Source organism: Stegostoma tigrinum, chromosome 9 (genome assembly GCF_030684315.1).
Source record: "Stegostoma tigrinum isolate sSteTig4 chromosome 9, sSteTig4.hap1, whole genome shotgun sequence".
NCBI classification, from domain to species: Eukaryota; Metazoa; Chordata; class Chondrichthyes; order Orectolobiformes; family Stegostomatidae; genus Stegostoma; species Stegostoma tigrinum.
The window spans coordinates 91,643,858-91,670,025 of NC_081362.1; the positions used below are offsets into that span (position 1 = coordinate 91,643,858).

The window sequence follows — 26,168 nt, forward strand, 5'->3', positions numbered from 1 at the left end:
GCCGTCATTGCATGTTGTCCTGGTGATTCCCTTAAATAGGAGCGTAAAGTTCAGAGCAAGAAATTGGCACGCTGTCATCAAATTTCCTTCATGGGATTTTATGTATACTTAATATACTAAAAATTGCCACTTAACGCCATCTCTAATGCCCAAGTTTATAATTAATTCTCTCTTTTTAAATACTCTCATTTGGAAGGAAAGTGCTTCTGTCTTGTATCACTTCCCATTGTAGGGTATGTAGATATTTTTTAGATTCTGTTGTGATTTCCTTGTAATTTTCCCAACTCAGCTTTAACAATTCTAGAGAGGTTACTTATAGTGGGGAACAGTTAATAAAAACCAAAAGAACAGCAGAGCTGTAAATCAGGAACAAAAACAGAAGTTGCTGGAAAAATTCAACATGTCTGGCAGGATGTGTGAAGAAAATATCAGAGTTAATGTTTTGGGTCTGGTGATCCTTCCTCAGAATTGGCGGGGGACAGTTAATGTTTGTTTAAGGTAACAGTGCTATTAGCCAACTGCATCCAGAGCAGCAAAATCCCTTGAATGCCATTAAGGACAGGAAAATGAAACTTGTGTGTCAAAAGTAATAATAATTCCTGACTATGACTTTTGATGTCTTGCCTTCCAATGATTAGTTTGTTACCGTAGTTGACATCAGTTGATCAGTTCATTCCCAAACTGAAACAAAGCAAAGTGAGAACAAGACTAAATGCATGATAGGCTATCTTAAACCATTTTAAATCTTAAAAATAAAATCCAAGTACAGCAGGATGTGTACTTTGTATTGAAAGTAATTTTGATGTCTTTTAAATAATGGCTTGAATTTTGAGGGTAAAAATTGCAGTGAAGCGATTAGCACTGACTTTATTAATGAGTAAATTGGGACGCATAAATGCAGACATCAGGAAATTGCTATTAACATGCCTTGCTTTCCCAGAAACACACATACCTGAATGGTATCACACCAAATGCATTTCAAATCACTGCTATTTCTAGTATGAAAGCCCATGGGCAAATAAAATGAATGCATGGAATGATTGGCTGGCTAGCACTGTACATTTGCCAATTCAGGCCATTATGTATTTTGGAAAGAGCTGGAACATGGAGAGAGATACAGACTGCTGCACTGTTGTGGTCGTACTGGTGCTGTTTTTTTGTTTTGAAAGTTCGGTCAGCTCTTTCCCAGGTTAAAACTCACTGGTTTACATAATTGGATTTTCTGCAAATGGATGAATAATCTGGCCACTGTATAAATAATGGACCCAAATCTAGTACATTTGCATAGTTTTTGGCCTCCAATTCTCAGGTTGAGTTCTCCAGTTCAAAATCTTTATTATGTTTGACGATTGATATGTTTGGTTTCTACTCTTACTCTTCTGTACTTCCACTGAAGTTATTAGTTGGTTTCTTTTCATCCCAAAGCTACATACCCTTTGCATTGATTTCATCCATTTCCCTTGCTGGCTTCTGTGGTTGAATCAGACTATTTGCAGGCTTGACATCTTATCAAACTGAGCTTCTGTCCTTGTATTTTCCATCACAGACTGGCTGCCTCCACTACTGTAACTTTGTTTGATCCAAACATCTGTCAGATTCTTCATCTCGAATAGACAATGAAAATGTTCTCATGGTCCGACTGCCATCCTCCATGATCCATTTATCTTCCTGGTTTATTAACTACTGTCTGCTGTCTCAGCTTACCCAATACTTAAGTGATGGCACCTAACACGCTCAGTGCCATATGACTAAAGGATGGAGAGAAAAATTGGTATTGACGTAGCAATCAATCAATATTTCTATTTCAGAATAGAAGTTTAGTTTTTATCTCAAGCTGGGGGATATAGTGCAGGATTTTCTGGTCGGCATGGATGAGTTAGACCGAAGGGTCTGTTTCCATTCTGTACATCCCTCTGTTAGCAGTTCATTTAATCATGTCATCCTCCATTGGGTCTGAAAAACATGCTGTAGTTGTCAGACCAGGCTATTGGTCTTACCAAGCAAAGTCACTTCAATTTCAATAAATTAAGTGTAAATGTCTATTTTTCCTTCAGCCAGTAAAGAACTTTGAAATATCTTCTTCTGTTAAAGGTGCTATGTCAGTGTTAATTTCCCTGCGGACAGTTAAACTCCCAAGTTTCTTTGCCTGCCCAAATCCAGTGCTGAGTTTCTCAGTGCCTGTGAATCTTAGGACCCATTAATGACATTTAAAATAAACAGTTGAAAGATTTGTTCTGAGTGCAGTGCTCGTTCAAATGTCTGATGGAATGGCAAATAGGTCTTTAAGTGTCTAACCCATGAGATAATTGTCTGCTGCTTAGTTAATCATGACCTGTTGATACATGAGTAACATCATGTCACAACTTTTCTTTCATGTGGCAGTTGCATTTACAGAATTCAAGCTAAAATTTTCAACAAAAATTGATGCTCATCCTATAGATCAGTTCGCAGTTGCAGAAGCAATGTAAATGTATGTCATTAGGAACCTGCTGTTTATAACAAGTCTTGTTACCATTTTTTCAGTAACTGATCATTTTAATGGAGTCTATTTCCTTCCTTTAACTATGCAACAAAGATGATTTTATTATTATTTTTCCCAATATGCTAGAATGTTCAACACAGGAAATATGCAAAATGGAAGGCAGCGTATATCCACAACTGCTTGAAAAATGGTGAAACTCCACAGTCTGGACCTGTAGGGATGGAAGACGAAATACTTGGTAAGCACTAACCCCTGGTGCTTCAATACAAGTGGGAGCTAATAGCAACCAGCCAGGCTATAAATGTGATCAGAGATAATGTGAACAGCAGATGCTGGAGAATCCAAGATAACAGTGCGAAGCTGGATGAACACAGCAGGCCAAGCAGCATCTCAGGAGCACAAAAGCTGACTTTTCGGGCCTAGACCCTTCTTCAGAGAGGGGGATGGGGAGAGGGTTCTGAAATAAATAAGGAGGGGGGAGAGGCAGACCGAAGATGGATAGAGGAGAAGATAGGTGGAGAGGAAAGTATAAGTGGGGAGGGGATAGGTCAGTCCAGGGAGGATGGACAGGTCAAGGAGGCGGGATGAAGTTGGTTGGTGGGAAGTGGAGGTGCGGCTTGAGGTGGGAGGAGGGGATAGGTGAGAGGAAGAACTGGTTAGGGAGGCGGGGATGAGCTGGGCTGGTTTTGGGATGCAGTGGGAGGAGGGGACGAACTGGGCTGGTTTTGGGATGCAGTGGGGGTGGGGGAGATTTTGAAGCTTGTGAAGTCCACATTGATACCATTGGGCTGCAGGGTTCCCAAGCGGAATATGAGTTGCTGTTCCTACAACTTTCGGGTGGCATCATTGTGGCACTGCAGGAGGCCCATGATGGACATGTTGTCTCAGGAATGGGAGGGGGAGTTAAAGTGGTTTGCGACTGGGAGGTGCAGTTGTTTATTGCGAACCGAGCGGAGGTGTTCTGCAAAGCGGTCCCCAAGTCTCCGCTTGGTTTCCCCAATGTAGAGGAAGTCACACCGGGTACTGTGGATACAGTATACTACATTGGCAGATGTGCAGGTGAACATCTGTTTTATATGGAAAGTCACCTTGGGGCCTGGGATGGGGGTGAGGGAGGAGGTGTGGGGGCAAGTGTAGCATTTCCACAACCGCATGACTAAATAACCAGTGGTTCGAAGAATAATTGTTGGACCATCACAGAATCCAGAATCCACACTGTGGGAGGAGGCCATTCGGCCCATCAAGTCCACACCAATCCACCCCCTACCTGATACCTGCATTTCATAACTCAGACTCTGGGTCAATTTAGCATGGCTTGGATACCAGGGAAAATTCATCTAAAACTCTTCAAAAAGTGCCAAAGGATCTTTCATCACTTTGGAGAGTGCTGCTCAGTGCAAAGCAGGGAATTTCAGTTTGTATTATGGGCTGATGGTACAGACAACGTGAGCTGACTGGGGACGGCACAGTGGCTCATTGGTTAACATGGTGCCTCACAGCACCAGCGATCCGGGTTTGATCCCTCGGGGACTGTCTGTGTGGAGTTTGCATGTTCTCCCCCGTTATCTGCATGAGTTTCCTCTGGGTGCTCCCGTTTTCCCCCCTCAGTCCAAAGATGTGCAGGTTAGGTAGATTGGCCGTGCTAAATTGCCCGTAGTGTTCAGGGATGTGTAGATTAGGTGGGTAACGGGGTGATGGGTCTGGATAGGATGCTCTGAGGGTCAGTCTGCACGTGGTGGGCCAAAGGTCTTGTTTCCACACTGTAGGGATTCTATGATTGATGATGATTAACACAGGTGAGAGTGCTAATCACTGAGTTAAAAGATGCATTTCTTTCAATATGCAAGTTAGTTTTAAAAATAGTTTTAAAAATATTTCTTCCTTGATCAAATGCTTCCAATTTAAAAATAAAACACCAAAATTACTTACAATATTTAAATTAACCATTATTACCATGTTTAGACAGATCATAACTTTAAATCTTGATTGTGATATTCTGCAGCCTAGTGGGTCCTTTTAACCTCTGAACTTGGTTCTTTCTGCTCCCAATCCTGCCAAAGTCTGAAGGTGAAATTAATTCCTGTTGGTCATGATCGACATTGCATGGACCTGCACTCACCAATTCATTAGCACTTGGCGCCAAACCTGGTATTTCATTAACAAACAGGTTACTAAGCTTAATACCACAATAGCAAGAAGAGCAGGAAATTCTTCTCGGAATCCTAACTAATGTTTAACCTTCAATCAATATCATAAAAACAGGTTCATCAAGTCATTATCACATTGTTTAAAAAAAACAAAAGAACTGCAGATGCTGATGAAGGGTCTAGGCCTAAAACGTTAGCTTTTGTGCTCCTGAGATGCTGCTTGGCCTGCTGTGTTCATCCAGCTCCACACTTTGTTATCTTGGATTCTCCAGCTTCTGCAGTTCCCATTATAAGCTGATAAAAGTATTCATTAAAGCCTTCACTGATGCTTTGTCATTTCAGTTATTGACTTTGGCATATTGTTTACATTGTGTAAGCTTAAGAAGTAAGTTAGCTGCAACACTTGTGTAGTGCAGAGCAAAATATCAAATGCAAATAAGCCAGCATTGGAAGATTTTTGAAAGATAGATAGTTGCTGATTCTTTTTCACTTTCATGGCCATTACAAGAACTCCATTGTTTGAAAACATAGCCTGCAAGTCTTGTTCTTTTTCCATTAGCAAATTGAGAAAACTAATGAGTAAGTCGAACGGAATGGAAGAAAGGTCCATGTTGAAACAATGTATAAGTAGTGCTGTATAGCCTCACTTATTAGCATATATGCCAAGTGCTTCATTTACATGTTTGGAATATTTTTTGGAAAAACCTTCAGAGTACCTCCTACTGAAACCTGACAAATTTTAGAACATAGAACATAGAAAAGTACAGCACAGTACAGGCCCTTCGGCCCACGATGTTGTGCCGTGGAATAATCCTAATCAAAAAATAAAATAACCTAACCTACATTCCCCTCAATTCACTGCTGTCGATGTGCATGTCCAGCAATCGCTTAAATGTCACTAATGACTCTGCTTCCACGACTACCACTGGCAAAGTATTCCATGCACCCTCAACTCTCTGGGTGAAGACCCACCGTCTGACGTCTCCTCTATACCTTCCTCCTAACACCTTAAAACTATGACCCCTCGTGGCAGTGAATCCTGCCCTGGGGAAAAGTCTCTGGCTATCGACTCTATCCATGCCTCTCACTACCTTGTACACCTCGATCAGGTCACTTCTGTTCCTCCTTCTCTCCAGAGAGAAAAGTCTGAGCTCAGTCAACCTCTCCTCGTAAGACAAGCCAGGCAGCATCCTGCTAAACCTCCTTTGCACCCTCTCCAAAGCCTCCACATCTTTCCTATAATAGTGCGACCAGAACTGGACACAATATTCCAAGTGTGGTCTCACCAGGGTTTTGTAGAGCTGCAGCATAACCTCGCGGTTCTTAAACTCGATCCCCCTGTTAATGAAAGCCAAAACACCATATGCTTTCTTAACAACCTTATCCACCTGGGTGGCAACTTTGAGGGAGCTATGTACTTGAACACCAAGATCCCGCTGTTCCTCCACACTGCCGAGAATCCTGCCTTTAATCCTATATTCAGCATTTAAGTTTGACCTTCCAAAATGCATCACTTCGCATTTATCCAGGTTGAACTCCATCTGCCATTTCTCAGCCCAGCTCTATATTCTGTCAATGTCTTGCTGAAGCCTGCAATAGCCCTCGATACTATCAACGGCACCTCCAACCTTTGTGTCATCAGCAAACATACTAACCCACCCCTCAACCTCCTCATCCAAGTCATTTATAAAAACAACAAAGAGCAGAGGCCCAAGAACAGACCCCTGCGGGACACCACTCAGCATTGACCTGCAGGCAGAATACTTACCATCTACAACCACTCTCTGCCTCCTGTCAGCCAACCAATTCTGAATCCAGACAGCCAAATCACCCTGTATCCCATACCTCCTGCTTTTAAGCAACGCGCTTGCAAGAATTCTGCAGTTTGGCACCACAGAAACTTCAAACATATTCAGTGGAGTAATCCTGGCTATAGCAGACAGTCACAGATGGACCATATAATCGTACACCATAGAGCGAAGCCATGTGACCCACTATTGCTGTGCCAGCTCTTTTAAAGAGCTATTCAGTTAGACTCACTCACTTCATCTTCCACAGTTTTCATAGATCGTAGAATCCCTACAGCATGGAAATAGGCCATTCGGCCCAACAGGTCCACTCTGTCCCTCTGAAGAGCATCCCACCCAGAACTATTCCCCTAATTTCCCATGTCTAACCCACCTAACCTAAACATCCCTGGACACTATGGGCTATTTAGCGTGGCTAATCCATCTACCCTGCACGTCTTTGGACTGTGGGAGGAAACCGGACCACCTGGAGGAAACCCACACAGATACGGGGAGAACGTGTAAACTCCATACAGCCCAAGGCTGGAATCGAACCTGGGCCCCTGATGCTGTGAAGCAGCAGTGCTAACCTCAAAGTTTCAGTTCCATGTCCAATTAGAGGCTGGGGAAGGGACAGCCTAGTGGTATTATTGCTGGGCTGTTAATTCAGAGACACAGGTAATGTCATGGGGATCCAGGATCAAACCCTACCTTGGCAGAAGGTGGAATTTGCACGCAATTCAAATCTGATATTTAAAGTCTAATGATGACCATGAATTCATTGGGAAAAACTCATCGGATTCACTCATGTCTTTTAGGGTAGAAAACTGCCATCCTCACCTGCCCTACAGGTGATTCCAGGCTCTCAGCAATAACATTCACTCTTAACTACCCTCTGGGCAATTAGGGATGGGCAGTAAATACTGGCAAGACAGCTATGTCCTCATCCTATGAATGATTTTGTTTTAAAACTTCCCTTTTAAAAGTTACCTTTTTAAAATTTTGCCACCATTCCTTCAAACAACACTCATTATCACAGGTTCCATTCTTGTATTGGGCTTTATGATGTGTTGTGACTACAGTGTAAGCAGTATGCTTTGATTTAAATTGCATCTAATTACTACAGCAATTTAACTGCACGTGTTTAAGTCTATGTGTCAAAAAAACACAAAAGAAGCAAACAAATCCTTCTGAAGAAGGGTCATTGAGCCCAAAACAGTAAATCTGCTTTCTTTCCATAGATGCTGCCAGGCCTACTGATATTTTCCAGAAATTTTTGTTTCTGTGCCTAAATGTTATATCTATCAGTTTATTTGGAGGGCCAACGTTATTGCAAATATTGTCATGAGTTGCTTTTTGGCCAATGTTCGTCAAGCAGCATCAGCAACTTGAGGTGTGTGCAAACTGTTGATTTGAACTTCATGTTTGAATTTAGAAATCTTTTTCTTGATGTACTGATTGCAATCTATACTGTTTTACCTGTACTTGAAGGTCACATTTTTAGCTTATTTTGGATTGTGGACCAAAATGGGCGAAGGATTGTAAGAAAGGTTTAGAGGGATATGGGCCAAACACGGGCAAATGTGACCAGTTCAGCTTAGGATACCTGGTCAGCATAGATAAGTTGGATCGAAAGGCATCTGGATGGGTACTTGAATAGGAAGGGTTTAGACAGATGTGTGCCAAATGCTGAAGGATGGGACTAGATTAATTTAGGATATCTGGTCAGATTGGACGAGTTGGATTGAAGGATCTGTTTCCATGCTGTACAGCTCCATGACCAAGTCAGAAATCATACAAGCGTTCAGGGCGCAGCCCTTCAACAAAGGGACTGCACTTTGAAAGTGATAATGGGAACTGCAGATGCTGGAGAATCCAAGATAATAAAATGTGAGGCTGGATGAACACAGCAGGCCCAGCAGCATCTCAGGAGCACAAAAGCTGACGTTTCGGGCCTAGACCCTTCATCAGAGAAGGGGATGGGGTGAGGGTTCTGGAATAAATAGGGAGAGAGGGGGAGGCGGACCGAAGATGGAGAGAAAAGAAGATAGGTGGAGAGGAGAGTATAGGTGGGGAGGTAGGGAGGGGATAGGTCAGTCCAGGGAAGACGGACAGGTCAAGGTGGTGGGATGAGGTTAGTAGGTAGGAGATGGAGGTGCGGCTTGGAGTGGGAGGAAGGGATGGGTGAGAGGAAGAACAGGTTAGGGAGGCAGAGACAGGTTGGACTGGTTTTGGGATGCAGTGAGTGGAGGGGAAGAGCTGGGCTGGTTGTGTGGTGCAGTGGGGGGAGTGGACGAACTGCGCTGGTTTTGGGATGCGGTGGGGGAAGGGGAGATTTTGAAGCTGGTGAAGTCCACATTGATACCATTGGGCTGCAGGGTTCCCAAGCGGAATATGAGTTGCTGTTCCTGCAACCTTCGGGTGGCCCCAAGCGGAATATGAGTTGACCATTTCCACTCCCCCTCCCATTCTTTAGATGACATGTCCATCATGGGCCTCCTGCAGTGCCACAATGATGCCACCCGAAGGTTGCAGGAACAGCAACTCATATACCGCTTGGGAACCCTGCAGCCCAATGGTATCAATGTGGACTTCACCAACTTCAAAATCTCCCCTTCCCCCGCCGCATCCCAAAACCAGCCCAGTTCGTCCCCTCCCCCCACTGCACCACACAACCAGCCCAGCTCTTCCCCCCCCACCCACTGCATCCCAAAACCAGTCCAACTTGTCTCTGCCTCCCTAACCTGTTCTTCATCTCACCCATCCCTTCCTCCCACCCCAAGCTGCACCTTCAACTTCTACCTACTAACCTCATCCCACCTCCTTGACCTGTCCGTCTTCCTGGACTGATCTATCCTCTCCCTACCTCCCCACCCATACTCTCCTCTCCACCTATCTTCTTTTCTCTCCATCTTCGGTCCGCCTCCCCCTCTCTCCCTATTTATTCCAGTACCCTCACCCCATCCCCCTCTCTGATGAAGGGTCTAGGCCTGAAACGTCAGCTTTTGTGCTCCTGAGATGCTGCTGGGCCTGCTGTGTTCATCCAGCCTCACATTTTATTATCTTGCACTTTGAAAGCTTGTGATTTTAAATAAACCTGTTAGACCACAACCTGGGTGTCGTGTGACTTCTGACTTTGTCCACCCCAGTCCAACACCGGCACCTCCACATCATTTATAACTCTGACACTGTGACTAGCTGTCAGAATATTGTCCCAAGTGGTTTGTGACAATATAAAAGGAAAGAAAAGAATAAATTCCATTGCTAAACAATTCAAGATTGTCAGTGTCCACTAAATGAATTACACCAGAAATATTAGCTTTTTGCTTTTCCCTTCTGTGTATCTCCAATGTTTATATGGTTTTTATTTTTAATTGCTCGTGCGATTTTTCTTCTGCACCAGTGGAGAATTGACTCACGATAGTGAACAGTAAAGAAGGTTATCTAAGATAACGAAGATTACAAAGCGATCTTAATCAATTGGGTCCGTAGGCTGAGGAGTGGCAGATCGAGTATTTGGACAAATGTGTGGTATTGCATTTTGGTAAAACTGCAAGGGCTGGAGTTATATGGTTAAAGGAGGAACTTAAGCAGGGTTGTAGAACAGAGAGACCTAGGGGTTCTTTGAAGTTTGCATCACCTTTAGACAGGGTGATTCAGAAGGCATTTAGCAGACTTGCCTTCATTGCTCAGATCTATGCGTAGAGGAATTGGGACGTCAGTTGAGGTTGTACAGGACGTTGGTGACGCCTCTTCTGGAGTACACCCTGCAGCTCTAGTTGCCCTGTTGTAGGAAAGATATAGTTAAGCTGCAGCGGGTTGGAGGGGTTGAATTATAAGGAGAGGCTGGATAGGCTGGGATATTTTTCCCTGGGCTGAAGGAGGGATGACCTTTTATAGAGGTTTATAAAATCATGAGGGCCATAGAAAAGGTGAATAGCAGGTGTTTTTGTTCCCTATGATGAAAGATTTCAAGACAAATGGCATGTTTTTAATGTGAGAGAAGAAAGATTTTAAAAGACATGAAGGCAGAAAGTGGTTTGTGTGTGTAATGAAATGCCAGAGAATGTGGTGGATGCAGGTGTAGTTACAACATTTAGAAGACATTTGGATATGTAGATGAATAAGAAATGTTTGGACCGATATGGGTCAGGTGCAGGCAGGTAGGACTAGTTTAGAATGGATTATGGTCAGCATGGACTGTTTGGCCCATAAGATCTGCTTCCATGCTGTATGACCCTAAGGTGCAATACAAATTTGGTGAATGAAGTTATAATAGAGATCAGCTGCATTATAATTTAATGCAATCAGAACCAACTGAATATTGCTATGTATGGATGAACAATGGCTAATTTGCTCTTTTTCCAACCCAAGAGTCTAAGATCAGTTAGACATGCTGCATTTCTTTGTTGATTCGAAAAATATTGAGTAACAAAATATATTATCTATTTACAGAAAACGAGAGTAAACATGATGATTCACAGTCACCAATCTTGAATAAACCCACTGAATCCATGCCAGCTGCAGACCTCTCCAGCATACACATGCATCCTGGTGATCACCCTCCATCAAATTTCTCAACCATTCAGATCCCTCCTGGCGCACATGCTCCAGCCAACACTCCAGCCGAAGTGCCAGGCAGCTCAGGTATGATACACCGCAGTAATTGTACAGAATGCAAGGAACAGGCTCTAAGGTGCATACAATGTATTGCCAGCATGCAGCTGTTTTCTGATTGTTCAATCTTGACACAGAGCCACTCCTAACATACATGTTTGGAAATCACAAGCATATACATCATGAATTTTCTGGATGAAAATTGTGGAGTACATCATCACAATCAGCTAACACATTCAGTAACGCACAGCGAAACCTGGTGCTGTCAATTGTTTAGCACTAGTCACACAAGGTTTGGGTGAGAACATGTTTGGTATCCTTGCAGCTTTGTCTTGGTCTAAATTTCAGCGATGACTTTCTAAGGACAATTCATCAATTATATTCACAGCAATACACGGTACACATTCATTGACAATTCCTCTCCTGCCAATAATATGCAAAAATTCAAAGTTGGGTTGTGTCCTTATGTATAAAATATACAAGCTCTAAGTAAATGTCTCTGAGTGCGCATCATCTATGAACTGTGGAGTACTTAACACTTCTAAAAGAGATATGAGAGGAAATTTAAAATAACGTACACTTAGCTGTATTCTCTCAAACTGTTGGACCATGCAACCCCATCCATCTCCAGTTACTCATTTGGAACTGCACATTGAAAAACAAATCTGGAGCAACTTCTTAGGCTAAACTAAATGAAGCCTAGACACTACCTGGGAGACCAAAAAAATCACACCACAAAATCCATTCTAACTTCCTTATTTTGTTCACTTTATGAAGACCATAGCTTTTTATTTTTCAATATTTCAGTCCACAATCAAAAATGGGAGAAGGATTGTTTTAAAAACCAAGGACAGTTGAAGGGGTTTCTGCATTTTTTAAAAGCAAGCTACCTGACGTTCCTTCTAAGTGCTGTTTGCACTGCTCAGGTAGAAGGCGAAAGACTCCAGGTAGGCTGAAACCAGGTATCAATGGTATCAATGTGGACATCACCAGTTTCAAAATCTCCCCTTCCCCTACTGCATCCGTAAACCAGCCCAGTTCATCCCCTCCCCCCACTGCACCACACAACCAGCCCAGCTTTTCCCCCCCACCCACTGCATCCCAAAACCAGTCCAACCTGTCTCTGCCTCCCTAACCGGTTCTTCCTCTCACCCATCCCTTCCTCCCACCCCAAGCCGCACCCCCATCTACCTACTAACCTCATCCCACCTCCTTGACCTGTCCGTCTTCCCTGGACTGACCTATCCCCTCCCTACCTCCCCACCTACACTCTCTCCACCTATCTTCTTTACTCTCCATCTTCGGTCCGTCTCCCCCTCTCTCCCATTTATTCCAGTTCCCTCTCCCCATCCCTCTCTCTGATGAAGGGTCTAGGCCCGAAACGTCAGCTTTTGTGCTCCTGAGATGCTGCTGGGCCTGCTGTGTTCATCCAGCCTCACATTTTATTATCTTGGAATTCTCCAGCATCTGCAGTTCCCATTATCTCTGAGGCTGAAACCAGGGTTTGTTTACAAAGATTTGGCCTATATCTGATTGACACCTGGACATCATTCTGTAGATCAGTGATGAAAGCCTTCTGCCCTGACAAACATGATTGTCTCCAGGCTAGCATGAGTGTGAATGTTTGGCCATTGGTATAAGCCAGCTGTTCATAACTGTTTACTGCAGCTAGAATCTATATCTTATCTATCAGTCTGGAAGGAAATTGAAGCAACTTTACCTGTGCTAAAGTTGACGCTTGTGACAGGATTTCCTTATTGAGTCAAAACCATGATATTGAACTGTAACAATTGCTTTACAACTCTGCCAGAGAGAGGCGCTCATAGAGTTGAACCCAGTCCTAATCCATACTACTTGTTGGGAGGGCGTGTAGCTGAGCCACCCCCAACCTGGCAACTCCAAAACTGAATTGGGGAAGATTAGTCTCAGCAAACTGGTATGTCAACACATTGCAAGACGTTCCACTCCCCCACACCTTATTTCAGCCCCCATTCTGCATCCAGGAATCTTGCCCTAGGTGTCCTATATGCTACCCCTGGCTGAAAGGCATCACTTTTGTTTCAAGCCACCTTTTTCATGATACACAGTTGAAATGACCGATTAGCTCTGACAGGAAGTGTCCTTTGGTTTAGTTGGGTTTATTAGTGGAGCAGCGTACAGAAAGCTTTATTTCTGCATCAAGCACTCTCCAGCTACCAAGCACATTTGGAGCTTGGGAGAGTTTGTGTTTACATGCATAAAATTAAAACATTCCATTTGCAGGAAACAAGCTGAAAGCCAGCTTTATGGGGGGTTTGGGAACTACTGAAAATGAAGGGTTTTGAATTAGAATGCTATCTTTAAGATTCCAGGGTCAAATAACAGGTTTCAGACTGAGTTTTGTAATTTATTTTCCTGGTTGAATACTTTGGTTTTGAATAACAAAGTTTAATTATACGTTCTGAATCCCCATTTGTCTTGGTTTCCTTCCATTATGGATCATCTGGAATATCTGGGTGGGTAGCCAAAAAAACTCCTAGACCTCCATCGGTTTTTCCACGAAAACTTGTTTTGGTGCAACTCAGTCTGTCTCCCTGCCTGCTCCCTATCTCTGCCTCTGCCTTTAGCTCTCTGACCTTCCAGGTTGTTTCCTTCAGCCTTTCAGGCATTACATTCCAGATCATCGTAATGCACTGCTCGGAAAACGTCTCAATTCCCTATTGCAATGATGCTAAAATAAGGGGCGCCTCAGATGAAGAAAAATCAAGTAATGGACTTAGCAAAAACAAGATGGAATCTATTTTGGAACAATGTGAGCTGATATTGAGTAAGAAAAGGAGAAGGAACGCACCCTAAAATGATTAACCTGTAAAAACAGTGGAGGACAGGAGACAGCTGGGAGTTCAGATTTATAAATTTTTATGACGGTAGATAAATAAGTCAATAAAGCTGACTTTTTTTTAAAAAAGAGGCATGAGGGATCCAATGTAAATGAGCATAATGAATATAGAATTGAAATGCTGAACTCGGAACTATACAAATCACAGGCCAAAATATGCTTTGGACATTAATTGCAGTTTTGAGCACCCTTCTTTAGGATTAAGGTCTGTTGATGGCAAGGGCGCTAAAGAGATTCACTAAATATTTCCAGGGATCCACGATTAATGAAAGACTATCAAAAAGTAAAAAGCGTGCATTAAAAGTGAAAGACTGCAGAGGCTGAAATTGAATTATGGATAGAATTATGGATAGTGCTGACATTACTCAGCTAGTCAGGCAGCATTCAGTGAAGGAACTGGAGTTCAAGTTCTGAGTCAGCAAAAACTTTTATTAAAGCTTTATGATGGAATAGCATCGACCTTAAACTTTTCTCTATTCACGCTGATATTTTCTAAACTCTGTATTTTTGGTTTATATTTGAAATTTCCTGCTTCAGCTTGTATTGCTGCACACTGTTGACAGCATTTTCTATTGTCATGCAAGGGGCTTGGTTAGGATGTGGAAGATCTTCTCCAAAACAGTGGTGAAAGCAGAACTCAATAGCTACTTAAAATGAAGAGGGTAAAGAATTTAAAAATATAAGCTCAAAGGGGTATGGGAAAGGGCAAGGAATCAGGGCTGGGAGGAACCCTATTGGCAAAACTGTTTGCAATTCAGATATAAAATTGCCTATAATTGTTTATATTAAGGAGTATGGCTCTTGCACTATTTCAGAATCAGAAGGAGAGTTGCATATCAGAAACTAAAAGGAAGTTTTGATTTGGAAGACCTCCAAATCAGTGATTATCATGAATGTTGATGCACCTTGGTGAACTTTCAGGAAATACACAAACTCTTCGAACTTTAACTAATGCAGATACTCCTGCGGGCACCCTCTGATCCTAACTTCTACTGGAAACATGACAACCTTCATGAGAAGAACAGTTCTGAGCAAAATATACCCTTAATTAGCAAGAATAGAACTAGTCATAAAGTAAGATTCATTCTAACAGGAAAACAAATTGATCAACAGTGGATACTTATACAAACCTACTAGTTTATGGGTTGAATGTCACAGAGTCTTAAAGGTCTACAGCACAGAAAAAGGCCCTTCAGTCATTTGAGCGTGTGCTGGTCTAAAACAACCACTTAGCTATTGTAACAGTGATAATGGGAACTGCAGATGCTGGAGAATCCAAGATAACAAAGTGTGGAGCTGGATGAACACGGCAGGCCAAGCAGCATCTCAGGAGCACAAAAGCTAAAAAGCTTTTGTGCTCCTGAGATGCTGCTTGGCCTGCCGTGTTCATGCAGCTCCACACTTCGTTAACTTAGCTATTGTAATCACATTTTCTAGCACTTGGCCCATAGCATTGTATGCCTTAGCATCGCAAGTGCACATCTCAGTACTACTTCAATGATCTGAAGGTTTCTGCCTCTACCACCCTTAAAGGCAGTGAGTTCCAGATTCCCACCACCTTCTGGCTGAAAAAAAAATCCTTACAACCCCTTAAACCTCCTGCTCCTTTCCCCCTGGTTATTGACCCCTCCAGTAAGAGAAAAAGTTTCTTCCTGCTTGCCTTGTCTAGACCCCTCATAATCTTACACGCTTCAGTCATGTCCCCCTACCTCAGTCCTCTCTGCTCCAGGGAAGACAACCTGAGTCTATCAAATCACTCATCATAAACTACGATCCTCCAACTTGGGTGATATTTTGGTAAATCTCCTCTACACCCTCTCCAGTACAATCACATCCCTCCTATAATGTGGATTGCCGAGCTGTGTGCAATAACTGTGGTCTAGCGAACATGTTATATGGTTCCAATATCACCTCCCTGTTCGGGAGCTCTGTACCTTGGCTAACAAAGTAATTATTCCATTTTTCTTCTTAACAATGTTACCTACCTCACCTGCTGTTTTGAGACACTGGCGGGCATGTGAACAAATGTTGATTTTTGTATCATCTGTGAATTTACTGATCAACCCACCTTCGTTCAAGTCTCAATCATTTGTTCAGACCTCAAACAGCAGGAGCCCCATCACTGTAGAACTCACTGGACTTAGGCTTCTAGCCTCAAAGACATCCCTCTACCATTACCCTATGCTTCCCACCACGCAGCCATTTTTGTATCCAGTTTGCTGCACTTCTTTGGATCCCATGGGTTCTTACTTTGTTAACAGTCTCCGATGTTGAGGCCTTACCAAAAGTCTTGTTGAAGTCCAAGTAAACTACATTGAATATATTGCCCTTATCTATACACCTGGTTACCACTTTGAAAAATTCAGTCAAGCTGGTCTGGCAGATTTATAGTCTTCACTGTTTGTTGAAAGTACAAGCCAACCTTTTCGTTTTTTGAGACAGTAAAATTGAGAACTCCAAAGGAACCTGGTTTGAAAATTGTGGCAGGAATTTCTCCATTTGTAAGAGACCAGCTGTGCTATCAGAATGAAGATCAATAGTTCATTCCAGCTTCTTCTAAACACTTTTTTTAAATTAGTAAGACAGATTGGCATAACTCCTGAGAATTCAAGTTTTTTTTCTTGAAACTGGTTAGTTTGTAGTAAATAATACAAACAAGTGATTATATGGAAGTTGCTGCTGCAAAATGAAACAATTTGAATTGAGACCAGATTGCAAAGCATTTTCCCTCCCTTACCCTCACTCCCACAGTGAGCACTATCTTCCAGTAAGTCATGTTAACCCTATGAAGATAACAGTCAGCTTTCTACAACAAATAGTGTAATAGCCGACTATCATCATATTTCTGAGACTAGGTCATTCATGTGCACAATGCCTCATTTGTCTTTATTTCACATTGCAGCCTGTACTGTTCAGCCCTGGTGGAATATTGGAATAAAACACTACTCTGCTGAGTGGGCATCAAGCCTCTTGTGTTGTGCTCATGTTGAGAAACTGCAGTTTCATGAGCTGCTCTAAGGGTTCTTAAAGGGGCCCTATAACCATTGCTGTACAAATGACTATAAGACAAGAAAAACAATTACACTAATGTAGTGCCTTTCATGTTCCTCCAACTATTCAGGAAATAAATCACAGCTAGTCAAGTATTTTTTGAATTGTAATTATTTTCCTATTAGTAAGTACAACAACCCAGTTAATGCAAAGGAAGATTCCATTAGCAGTGATGAAATAACTGACCAGGTGACCTACTGTAGGAATTTTTATATAAATTCTAAACAGGGGCAGCCAGAGAACCCCCTTGCTGCTGTCTGTGTCGTGCTGTGGAATTTTTATGCAGCTTTGAGAGGGCAGGTGGAGCCAGGTTTTCATATTCTTTGATGCACTATCTTTTTTGCTTGTCTTTTAATCATTCTTGGGATTTTATTTAATTTTTGGTAGAACATGACGAGGCCTCAAATCTTGCCCATCCCTAATTGTCCTGGAGAAGTTGGTCATGAGTTGCTATCTGAAACACTTGCAGTCCATGTTGTTTAGGTGCACCCACGGTGTTGTTATAAGTGAGTTTTCAGAATTTTGACCTAGCAATCTTGAAGGAACAGCAATGTAGTTTCAAATTGGGAAAGTGTGTAACTTGGAAGGGAATTTGCAGGTGGAGGTGTTCCCATATATTTGCTGCCCTAGTGCTTCTAAATGATAGCGGTTTGGAAGTTACTGCAATGCATCTGTACATGTCTGCTACTGTGTGACTTTGCTGGAGGGAGCAAATGTTTAAGCTGGTGGGTGGGGTGCCAATCAAGCAGGACTGTTTTGGCCTGATGTTGAGCTCCTTGAGTGTCGTTGGTGCTGCACCAATCCAGGCAAGTGGAGACTATTCCATCACACTCTGAAAAGTGCCTTGTAGATGACAGACTGGCTTTCAAGAGTCAGGAGATGGTTTACTCTTGCCATAATTCCTAACCTAGGACCTGTTCTTATAGCCACAGTATTTATGTAGCTTGTCCAGTTCAACCCTTGATTAATGGTAACTTCAGGATGCTGATAGTGAAGGATTCAGCAATGATAATGCCATTGAATATCAATGGTAGATAGTTAAACTTTCTTTTGTTGGAGTTGCTCATTGCCTGGCACGTATATGATGCAAATACAACTTGCACATATGTTGCCCAGGTTTTCTGAAAATAGATACAGACTGCTTCACAGTCAACGGTTTTGTGAATATATTGCATGCTTTCTGATATTAATGTCATTGTTGAAGCAGCTAAAGATTTGCAGACCTAGGACACTACTCTAAGGAATTCCTACAGCAGACTGTTAGGAAGTAAATGAGTCACCTTCAACCATAACAATCTTTCTTTGTACCAGCTATGAGTACAACCACTGAAGCATTTTCTCCCTGATTCCCATTGAGTGAATTTTGGCTCAGGCTCCTTGATACCACACTGCATCAAATGTTGCCTTAATGTGAAAAGCAGTCCCTCTCACCTCTCCTCTCAAGTTCCATTCTTTTGCTTCCATGTTTGGACTAAGGCTTCACTTACGTGAGGAATAAGAGAATGGTCAAAGAAAGAGTAGGGCCGATCAGGGATAGCATAGGGAACTTGTGTGTGGAGCCTGAGGAGGTAGGGGAAGCCCTAAATGAGTTTTTTGCTTCTGTCTTTACGAAAGAAACGACCTGTGTAGTGAATGAAACCTTTGAAGAGCAGGTGTGCATGCTGGAATGGATAGAGATAGAGGAAGCTGATGTACTGAAAATTTTGTCAAACATTAAGATTGACAAGTCGCCAGGCCCGGATCAGATTTGTCCTCGGCTGCTTTGGGAAGCGAGAAATGCAATTGCTTCGCCACTTGCGAAGATCTTTGCATCCTCGCTCTCCACTGGAGTCGTACCTGAGGACTGGAGAGAGGCAAATGTAATTCCTCTCTTCAAGAAAGGAAATAGGGAAATCCCCGGCAATTATAGACCGGTAAGTCTCACGTCTGTCGTCTGCAAGGTGTTAGAAAGGATTCTGAGGGATAAGATTTATGACCATCTGGAAGAGCATGGCTTGATCAAATACAGTCAACACGGCTTTGTGAGGGGTAGGTCATGCCTTACAAACCTTATCGAGTTTTTTTTGAGGATGTGACTAGTAAGGTTGATGAGGGTCAAGCTGTGGATGTGGTGTATATGGACTTCAGTAAGGCATTTGATAAGGTTCCCCATGGAAGGCTCATTCAGAAGGTCAGGAGGAATGGGATACAGGGGAACTTAGCTGCTTGGATACAGAATTGGCTGGCCAACAGAAGACAGCGAGTGGTAGTAGAAGGAAAATATTCTGCCTGGAAGTCAGTGGTGAGTGGGGTTCCACAGGGCTCTGTCCTTGGGCCTCTACTGTTTGTAATTTTTATTAATGACTTGGACGAGGGAATTGAAGGATGGGTCAGCAAGTTTGCAGACGACACAAAGGTCGGAGGTGTCGTTGACAGTGTAGAGGGCTGTTGTAGGCTGCAGCGGGACATTGACAGGATGCAGAGATGGGCTGAGAGGTGGCAGATGGAGTTCAACCTGGATAAATGCGAGGTGATGCATTTTGGAAGGTCGAATTTGAAAGCTGAGTACAGGATTAAGGATAGGATTCTTGGCAGCGTGGAGGAACAGAGGGATCTTGGTGTGCAGATACATAGATCCCTTAAAATGGCCACCCAAGTGGACAGGGTTGTTAAGAAAGCATATGGTGTTTTGGCTTTCATTAACAGGGGGATTGAGTTTAAGAGTCGTGAGATCTTGTTGCAGCTCTATAAAACTTTGGTTAGACCGCACTTGGAATACTGCGTCCAGTTCTGGGCGCCCTATTATAGGAAAGATGTGGATGCTTTGGAGAGGGTTCAGAGGAGGTTTACCAGGATGCTGCCTGGACTGGAGGGCTTATCTTATGAAGAGAGGTTGACTGAGCTCGGTCTCTTTTCATTGGAGAAAAGGAGGAGGAGAGGGGACCTAATTGAGGTATACAAGATAATGAGAGGCATAGATAGAGTTGATAGCCAGAGACTATTTCCCAGGGCAGAAATGGCTAGCACGAGGGGTCATAGTTTTAAGCTGGTTGGTGGAAAGTATAGAGGGGATGTCAGAGGCAGGTTCTTTACGCAGAGAGTTGTGAGAGCATGGAATGCGTTGCCAGCAGCAGTTGTGGAAGCAAGGTCATTGGGGTCATTTAAGAGACTGCTGGACATGCATATGGTCACAGAAATTTGAGGGTGCATCCATGAGGATCAATGGTCGGCACAACATTGTGGGCTGAAGGGCCTGTTCTGTGCTGTACTGTTCTATGTTCTATGTTCTATGTTCTAAGGCTGTAATGAGATAGCGAACTGAGTGGCCCTGGTGAAACCCATGCATTCATGAGCAGGCTATTGCTGACTAAAAGCCATTTGTTAGCACTGAATATGACAATTCCATCATTTTACTCATGATCAAGAATAGACTGATGGGGTTCTAATTGGAAGGATTGGATTTGTCCTATTTTGAGGACATCCCTGAGCAATTTTCCACATTACTGGGTTAACACCTGTGTTGTACCTCACCTGGAACAGCTTGGCTAGGGGCCTGTCAGGTTCTGTCGTACAAATCTTCAGTATAATTGCTGGAATGATGTCAGGCAAAGTCTTCATTGTATCTGGTGCTCCTAGCATTTTTTTAAAATCAGATTCGAGTGAATTGAATTATCTGAAAACTAGCATCTGTGGTGGTGGGATTCTCAGGAGGAGACTGAGGTAGCTTATCCACTTGGCATTTCTGTCTGAAATTGTTGCAAATGCTTTGTCTTTTTCGCTGATGTGCTGGACTCCTGTGTCATTGAAGATCGAGATATTTGTGGCACCGTCAGTTGTCCACCACTATTCAAGACTGGACGTAGCACAATTGTAATATGGTCTGCTGCTGTTGTAGGCACGTAATGTGTCATGCATCCTATACCTGCTGTGAGTCTGTTTCATTAAGCACAACATTAGCATTGTTCAACAAGGCATCCTCTGTGAAGATAGGGTTTTGTCTTTTGCCTCCACAAGGAATGTATTGTAGTTACCCCCACTGATACTCATGAATAGATATATTTGCAGTAAGTGGGTTTGTGAGGCCAGTTCAAGTACTTTTTCCCTCTTATTGACATTCCCACTGTCCTTCAGTTTGGTTGTAGTGGGCTGCTAATGCGCTGTCTCTTCAAGAGGCATTGAAGTCTGCAGCGAGAATGCATTCTGTGCCCTTTTCACCATTTGTGCTCTAGTGGAATAATTCAGGCACTTTCCTCGGATGGAGGGGTTAATTACCAGGGGTCGTGGGTTCAAGGTGCGAGAGGGTGGTCGCGGCGATGTTTAAGAGATATGTGCAAGGGAAGTTTTTCACACGAAGGGTGGTGAGTGCCTGGAATGCGCTACCAGAAGAGGTGGTTGAAGCAGACACAAGAGCAACATTCAAGAAGCACCTGGATGAATACATGAGTAGGAAGGGAATATAGGGATATGATCCTGTAAGTGAAAATATTTCAGTATGGAAAGACAAAATGTGTCAGTGCAGGCTGGAGGGCCTGTTCCTGCGCTGTATTGTTCGTTGTTCTTTGTTCTTTCCAAATACAGTTCAATATAGAAAAGTACTGTTTCATTGACCGAGGGAAGGCCGTAAGTGATAATTAGCAGGAGGTTTCCTTGTCCATGTTTGACCTGATTCAGTGAAACTTCAAAGGGTTAAGTTAATTTAGTTGACTCAGTCAACTTTGAGGACTCCAAGGCTGTTCCATTCCTAATTGTATACCACTGTACTCCTCAAGCCTCTAGAATAGTGCTTTTGACCAAGATCGACACCATACCCAAACAATAAGTGATTTTATCCTTCCAAATTTGTTTTCTGTTTTAATCAGTCTTCTGTAAACTGCAACACCAGGCTCCTTTTATTCTGTAGTTCAATTTATTTTCCTTGCCAAAATAAATCTTTATAAAAATCCATGCAGGAATTATCCTCAAACAATTTTCCAATATAGTTACAATTAATCCCAGTTGTCTGTTAAATTAGCTGCAACAATTGCACGACAATGCAAACTAGATTGGCAGGAATCTCTTGGCGGATTGCTAATTAAGTAGTGAAGCTTATTTAATTCCCAGTCTTAGTATGATGTTTGGAAATGGCCAGCACTGCATTCTCTTGGCTAATTGTATGGATAAAGCTCTGCCCTCTCCTTGTGGGCCCCAGCCTTCGGGAGAGGTGATAGTTTGTAAAATTGTGGCAACCCTTGGCAATGGTCTGGTTAGGTGTGAGTTTTCCTGTGTTCAAAGCATGGATGGAAACTCGCAGACAAAAATATTCTTTGAAAACAAGACAAAAATCTTTGTGTTTATGACTGTTTCTTTTCAGCTATTCCTTGAACACCTACTGAGGAGGTGGCATGCAGTATTTTTCATTTGCACCATTTTTCTCAAGACATTTCATTGTTACCGTCAGCATTGAAAGTGAGTGATTCTAGCGGGCTGACACCACAGTTGATTCTCCATATGCATTTGGAGGTAGTGCATCCCAAGTTTTATCATTGACTGGCTCTGCTTCTTGTCTTAACAAAAATCAATAGCAATTACTAGCTGATTTGGCCATCATCTTTTCTGGCTTCTGAGCAGCTTTCCATTTGGGACATTGAAGTGAATCCCAAGGATAATATTTTGGCTACATGATGTGTGCCAGTTGGATCAATTTCAGAGAGGAAATTGCTATTCTGAGCTGGCATCCTTTTCAGTGCGAAGATTGAAACAATTTTATTCCACCATGGAAGATCACATTGAGTAATACAGAATGCCCAAGCAGAGCAGCTGGAAATGGCTGCGCCATGTGTCTCTGATGATTCCATCAGTTTGTCTTCATGATGTGACAACAGGAGCCCTTGATCTAAGTACAGTTTATCTAGGATGCAGCAGCATTGTGTAGTTGAGAGAATGACTTTTCAAGTCGTACCTGATACATCATCGAACTGAATTTTCAAATTTTCTTGGAACTTCTCTGCTGTTTTCCAAGCAACAAAACTAGTTAGAACTATATTACACAAGTGCTATGGTAAACCTGTGCTGGTCCAGCTTGTTTAGTCTTCAGAAGCATCTGGTTGTGCCCTTTACATCTCAGTTTGAGTTCTCCACATTCTCCTATTGTCCCTAGCACTTGCTTTGACTGTACAAACCTTCACCTTTCTGCAGTTGCTCTTGTGTGTAAACTGTTAATGTCATTTGATTTATTTTAAAAGAAGAAATGAAACACAAAAGTAAACCGAAAGCCACAAAATGGAAAGCAGACATTTGGTCTTCTCACCACTTCCACTTTTGTGAACAAGGTTTTAGAGAAAGAATGATTTAAAGCATGCAAATATAATATTGTCTCATATCCTTTGGGTTGGCACAGCATTGACTGATGGTATCCCAGGTACGTCTGAGCAAAAGTAACTGAAGTCTGAACTTAGTTTTTTTTTTGCCCCCACTTCTGTTTTGCAAGTGTTGTTCGTCTACAACTCTGCTTTTATAATCCTAACTTGCATAAGTCCTGTTCTCTCATCCCTGCTGGACTCATTAACCTAAATTGGCTTCTGGTTCCAAACACAGTAACTTTTGTATTTTCAGTAACCCCTTCTGCCCTATGAACCTATAACATCTCTGCAGAGCTCTAATTCTAGTTTAATGTAACAGCTCCAGTCTTCTTTATTCTACCATTGGCACCCATGCCTTCAGCTGCTTAGACTCTAAACTTTGGAACTTTCTCCCTAAACCTCTCTGCATACCTCTCACCCTGCTTCTAAAGTTGGGTATTTTCCACTTACAGTGATCACATTGGTGCCCAGGCCCATTATTTCTTTGCTTATCTCAGAGTAGCTTCAACCTACTGACACAGCTCTTCTTTAACCTAATCTGGATGAAAACAGGATCTAAAGCCTTCTGTTTGCGTGACTATGTTACAAGCTAACTTTGCCAACTGACCACAAGTTATACACTCTTCTAAATCATGCTATGCCCTTGGTTTCATGACTCAGTGGCTCATGAAGTTGTCAGGTATATAATCAAGCCACGTTCCCTCGCTCACTCAGTTACTAGTCTCCCAATGAGAAAGGAAGCCAAACTGACAAGCCAGACTCTCTCTGGCAGTTTTGCTAGAGCTAGATTAACCGCCACTAGAGGATTGTTTTGGATTGGAAGTGGAGAAATAACTAGGAAGAAACTAAAGTCAAAGCAAACAAGCATTAACCACTTCCTGGATAAAAACATGTGCGGTTGTAGACACAAGCCTCACAGCCTGGACATTATTCTACAAATGACTTCTATCTGAAAGGATCAGAGGAATAAATCAAAGGTTACTCGGCTTATTTTAGAAAGTCAAACAGAAAAGAGAACTGAAAGTCACACTTTCCTGATCATTGTCACGTCTACTAAAGCTGCGATTAAAGAACATATGTCATACTGCATTGCTCCATGTTACATTTTGCTTTGAGATTTAATAATGCAGAACAAAAATGTTAATGTGCCTCCTGTATTTGGAGAAAGTGGTATTATTTTGTATGTAATAAACAATGACTATGAAGATCTTTGAGTGTTTTTTTATTATCAGTGTAATATCAGATTTTAGAAAATCATGTCAGATTGGAATTTGTGTTTTGTGTAACCAGCAATCACTGTTGCTGGGGTTTCATTATCTTTTAAAGGTAAAGTGACATTCATAGATATTGGTAATATGAGCTGACTAAATTGTGACTTTGAAGTTGCATTGATGGTAGAATTTAATTAAAATAGAGACTTCAATCCCATTTAAAGAGTAGTAAGGATCCACTTCAGAATATACTGACATGTAAGGCAGAAATTTCAGCTAGGCCACTCCTCATGATGAAATCCTTGCTTTCTACTGCTGTGTCGATCTCACTTGTTCTTTTCCCAATAATTATCTTTTTCTCTCTTTGCAGTATTGCAGAATACTCCAACAATACAGCCAGTGCCACAGAATATACCAATAATTGACCCATCGTTGTACAGCGTAAAGCCTCAGGGTAAGATCAGAAATTCTTGCAAGATTTCCAGCAATAAGATAATTCATGCTGTGCACAAGAAGATGTAATGATCTGATGCCATACATGTGACCTGAGTGCTGGCAGCAACACATCATGATATAGATCATTCATTCAGAACATTTAGTGAGGAATCAATGTCAATTTGACAGCAACAACCAATAGCTCAATAGCCTGAAGCTGAATTGCCAGTACATCTAATCAAGAGTGCAATCACATAGCAAAGCCATGAAAACTTGGGGGCAGTCAGCCAAGAAGGAATGTTGCATGTAAATACGTCACACTGTCAAGTCTCATAAAAAGTCATTTCTGAGGTGTTTCCATTCCATTGAGTGGCAAGCATTCTTTTTTAAATAGCAGGCTCCTGTGGCCAATTGAGGTGAATTTATTTGGTTGTATCAATTCAGCGACAAGTGTTGGTCTTCAGGACAAGTGTGCATCCTCCTCTTTTACATACATGCTGTGGGATTTTCAAATATCCTTCTAAGCCACAGGGGCAGCCAGATAGCTTCTTAATTTTAAAATTGTACCCATTGTATAGATATGGGTGGTATTGATGCCAAGCTTTTTGATGATCTGTTGTGCCTGTGTCTTCTCCAATATCTACACCACCTAGCTTACATATCCCTGAACACTACAGGCAATTTCAACGAATCCACCTGACTTGCACACCTTTGGACTGTGGGAGGAAACCAGTGCAAGTGGTGGAAACCCATGCAGACACAAGGAAACTGTGCTAAACATGTCATGTTTGACAAATCCGATCAAATCTTTTGGAGGAGGTTAAGCAGGAGTGTCAAATAAGTGTCATGCATTTGGCGTGGTCTAGAAGGACTTCAAGGCCTTTGATAAGATTTTTCATGGTAAGTGTAGTCAAGAAAGTAAGAACCCATTGGATCAAAAGCAAAGTAGCATGTTGGATCACCTTTGGCTGCGTGGCAGGAAACAGAGTGACAGTAGCCAATGTCTCTGTTACTGGAAGTCTGTTTCCAGTGGACTTAAACAAGGCATGGTGCTGGGCGCCTTGCTATTTGGGATGTACATTAATTATTGGGACCTACCACCCCTAGATTTATGATCAAGAGGCTTATTAATGAGAATAAAAATTGATAGAGTGTTACAAAGTGAGGAGGATAGCTGCAGGAGAATATTAACAGACTGTTGGGTGGGCAGAACAGTGGGCAAATGGAATTAAACCTGGAATTG

At 42.4% G+C, this 26,168-nt stretch overlaps 1 protein-coding gene across 2 annotated transcripts in view; it reads left to right on the top strand.

Annotated features, from left to right (window-relative positions):
• vta1 (vesicle (multivesicular body) trafficking 1) overlaps positions 1 to 26,168 on the top strand; it is a 179,984-nt gene that overhangs the window by 130,957 nt on the left and 22,859 nt on the right. For both annotated transcript variants that reach the window (XM_059648753.1, XM_059648754.1), the window contains 3 exons: positions 2,609 to 2,720; positions 10,872 to 11,063; positions 24,861 to 24,944. In XM_059648753.1, the coding sequence (XP_059504736.1) occupies positions 2,609 to 2,720; positions 10,872 to 11,063; positions 24,861 to 24,944 (388 nt within the window). The remainder of the gene's footprint in view (positions 1 to 2,608; positions 2,721 to 10,871; positions 11,064 to 24,860; positions 24,945 to 26,168) is intronic.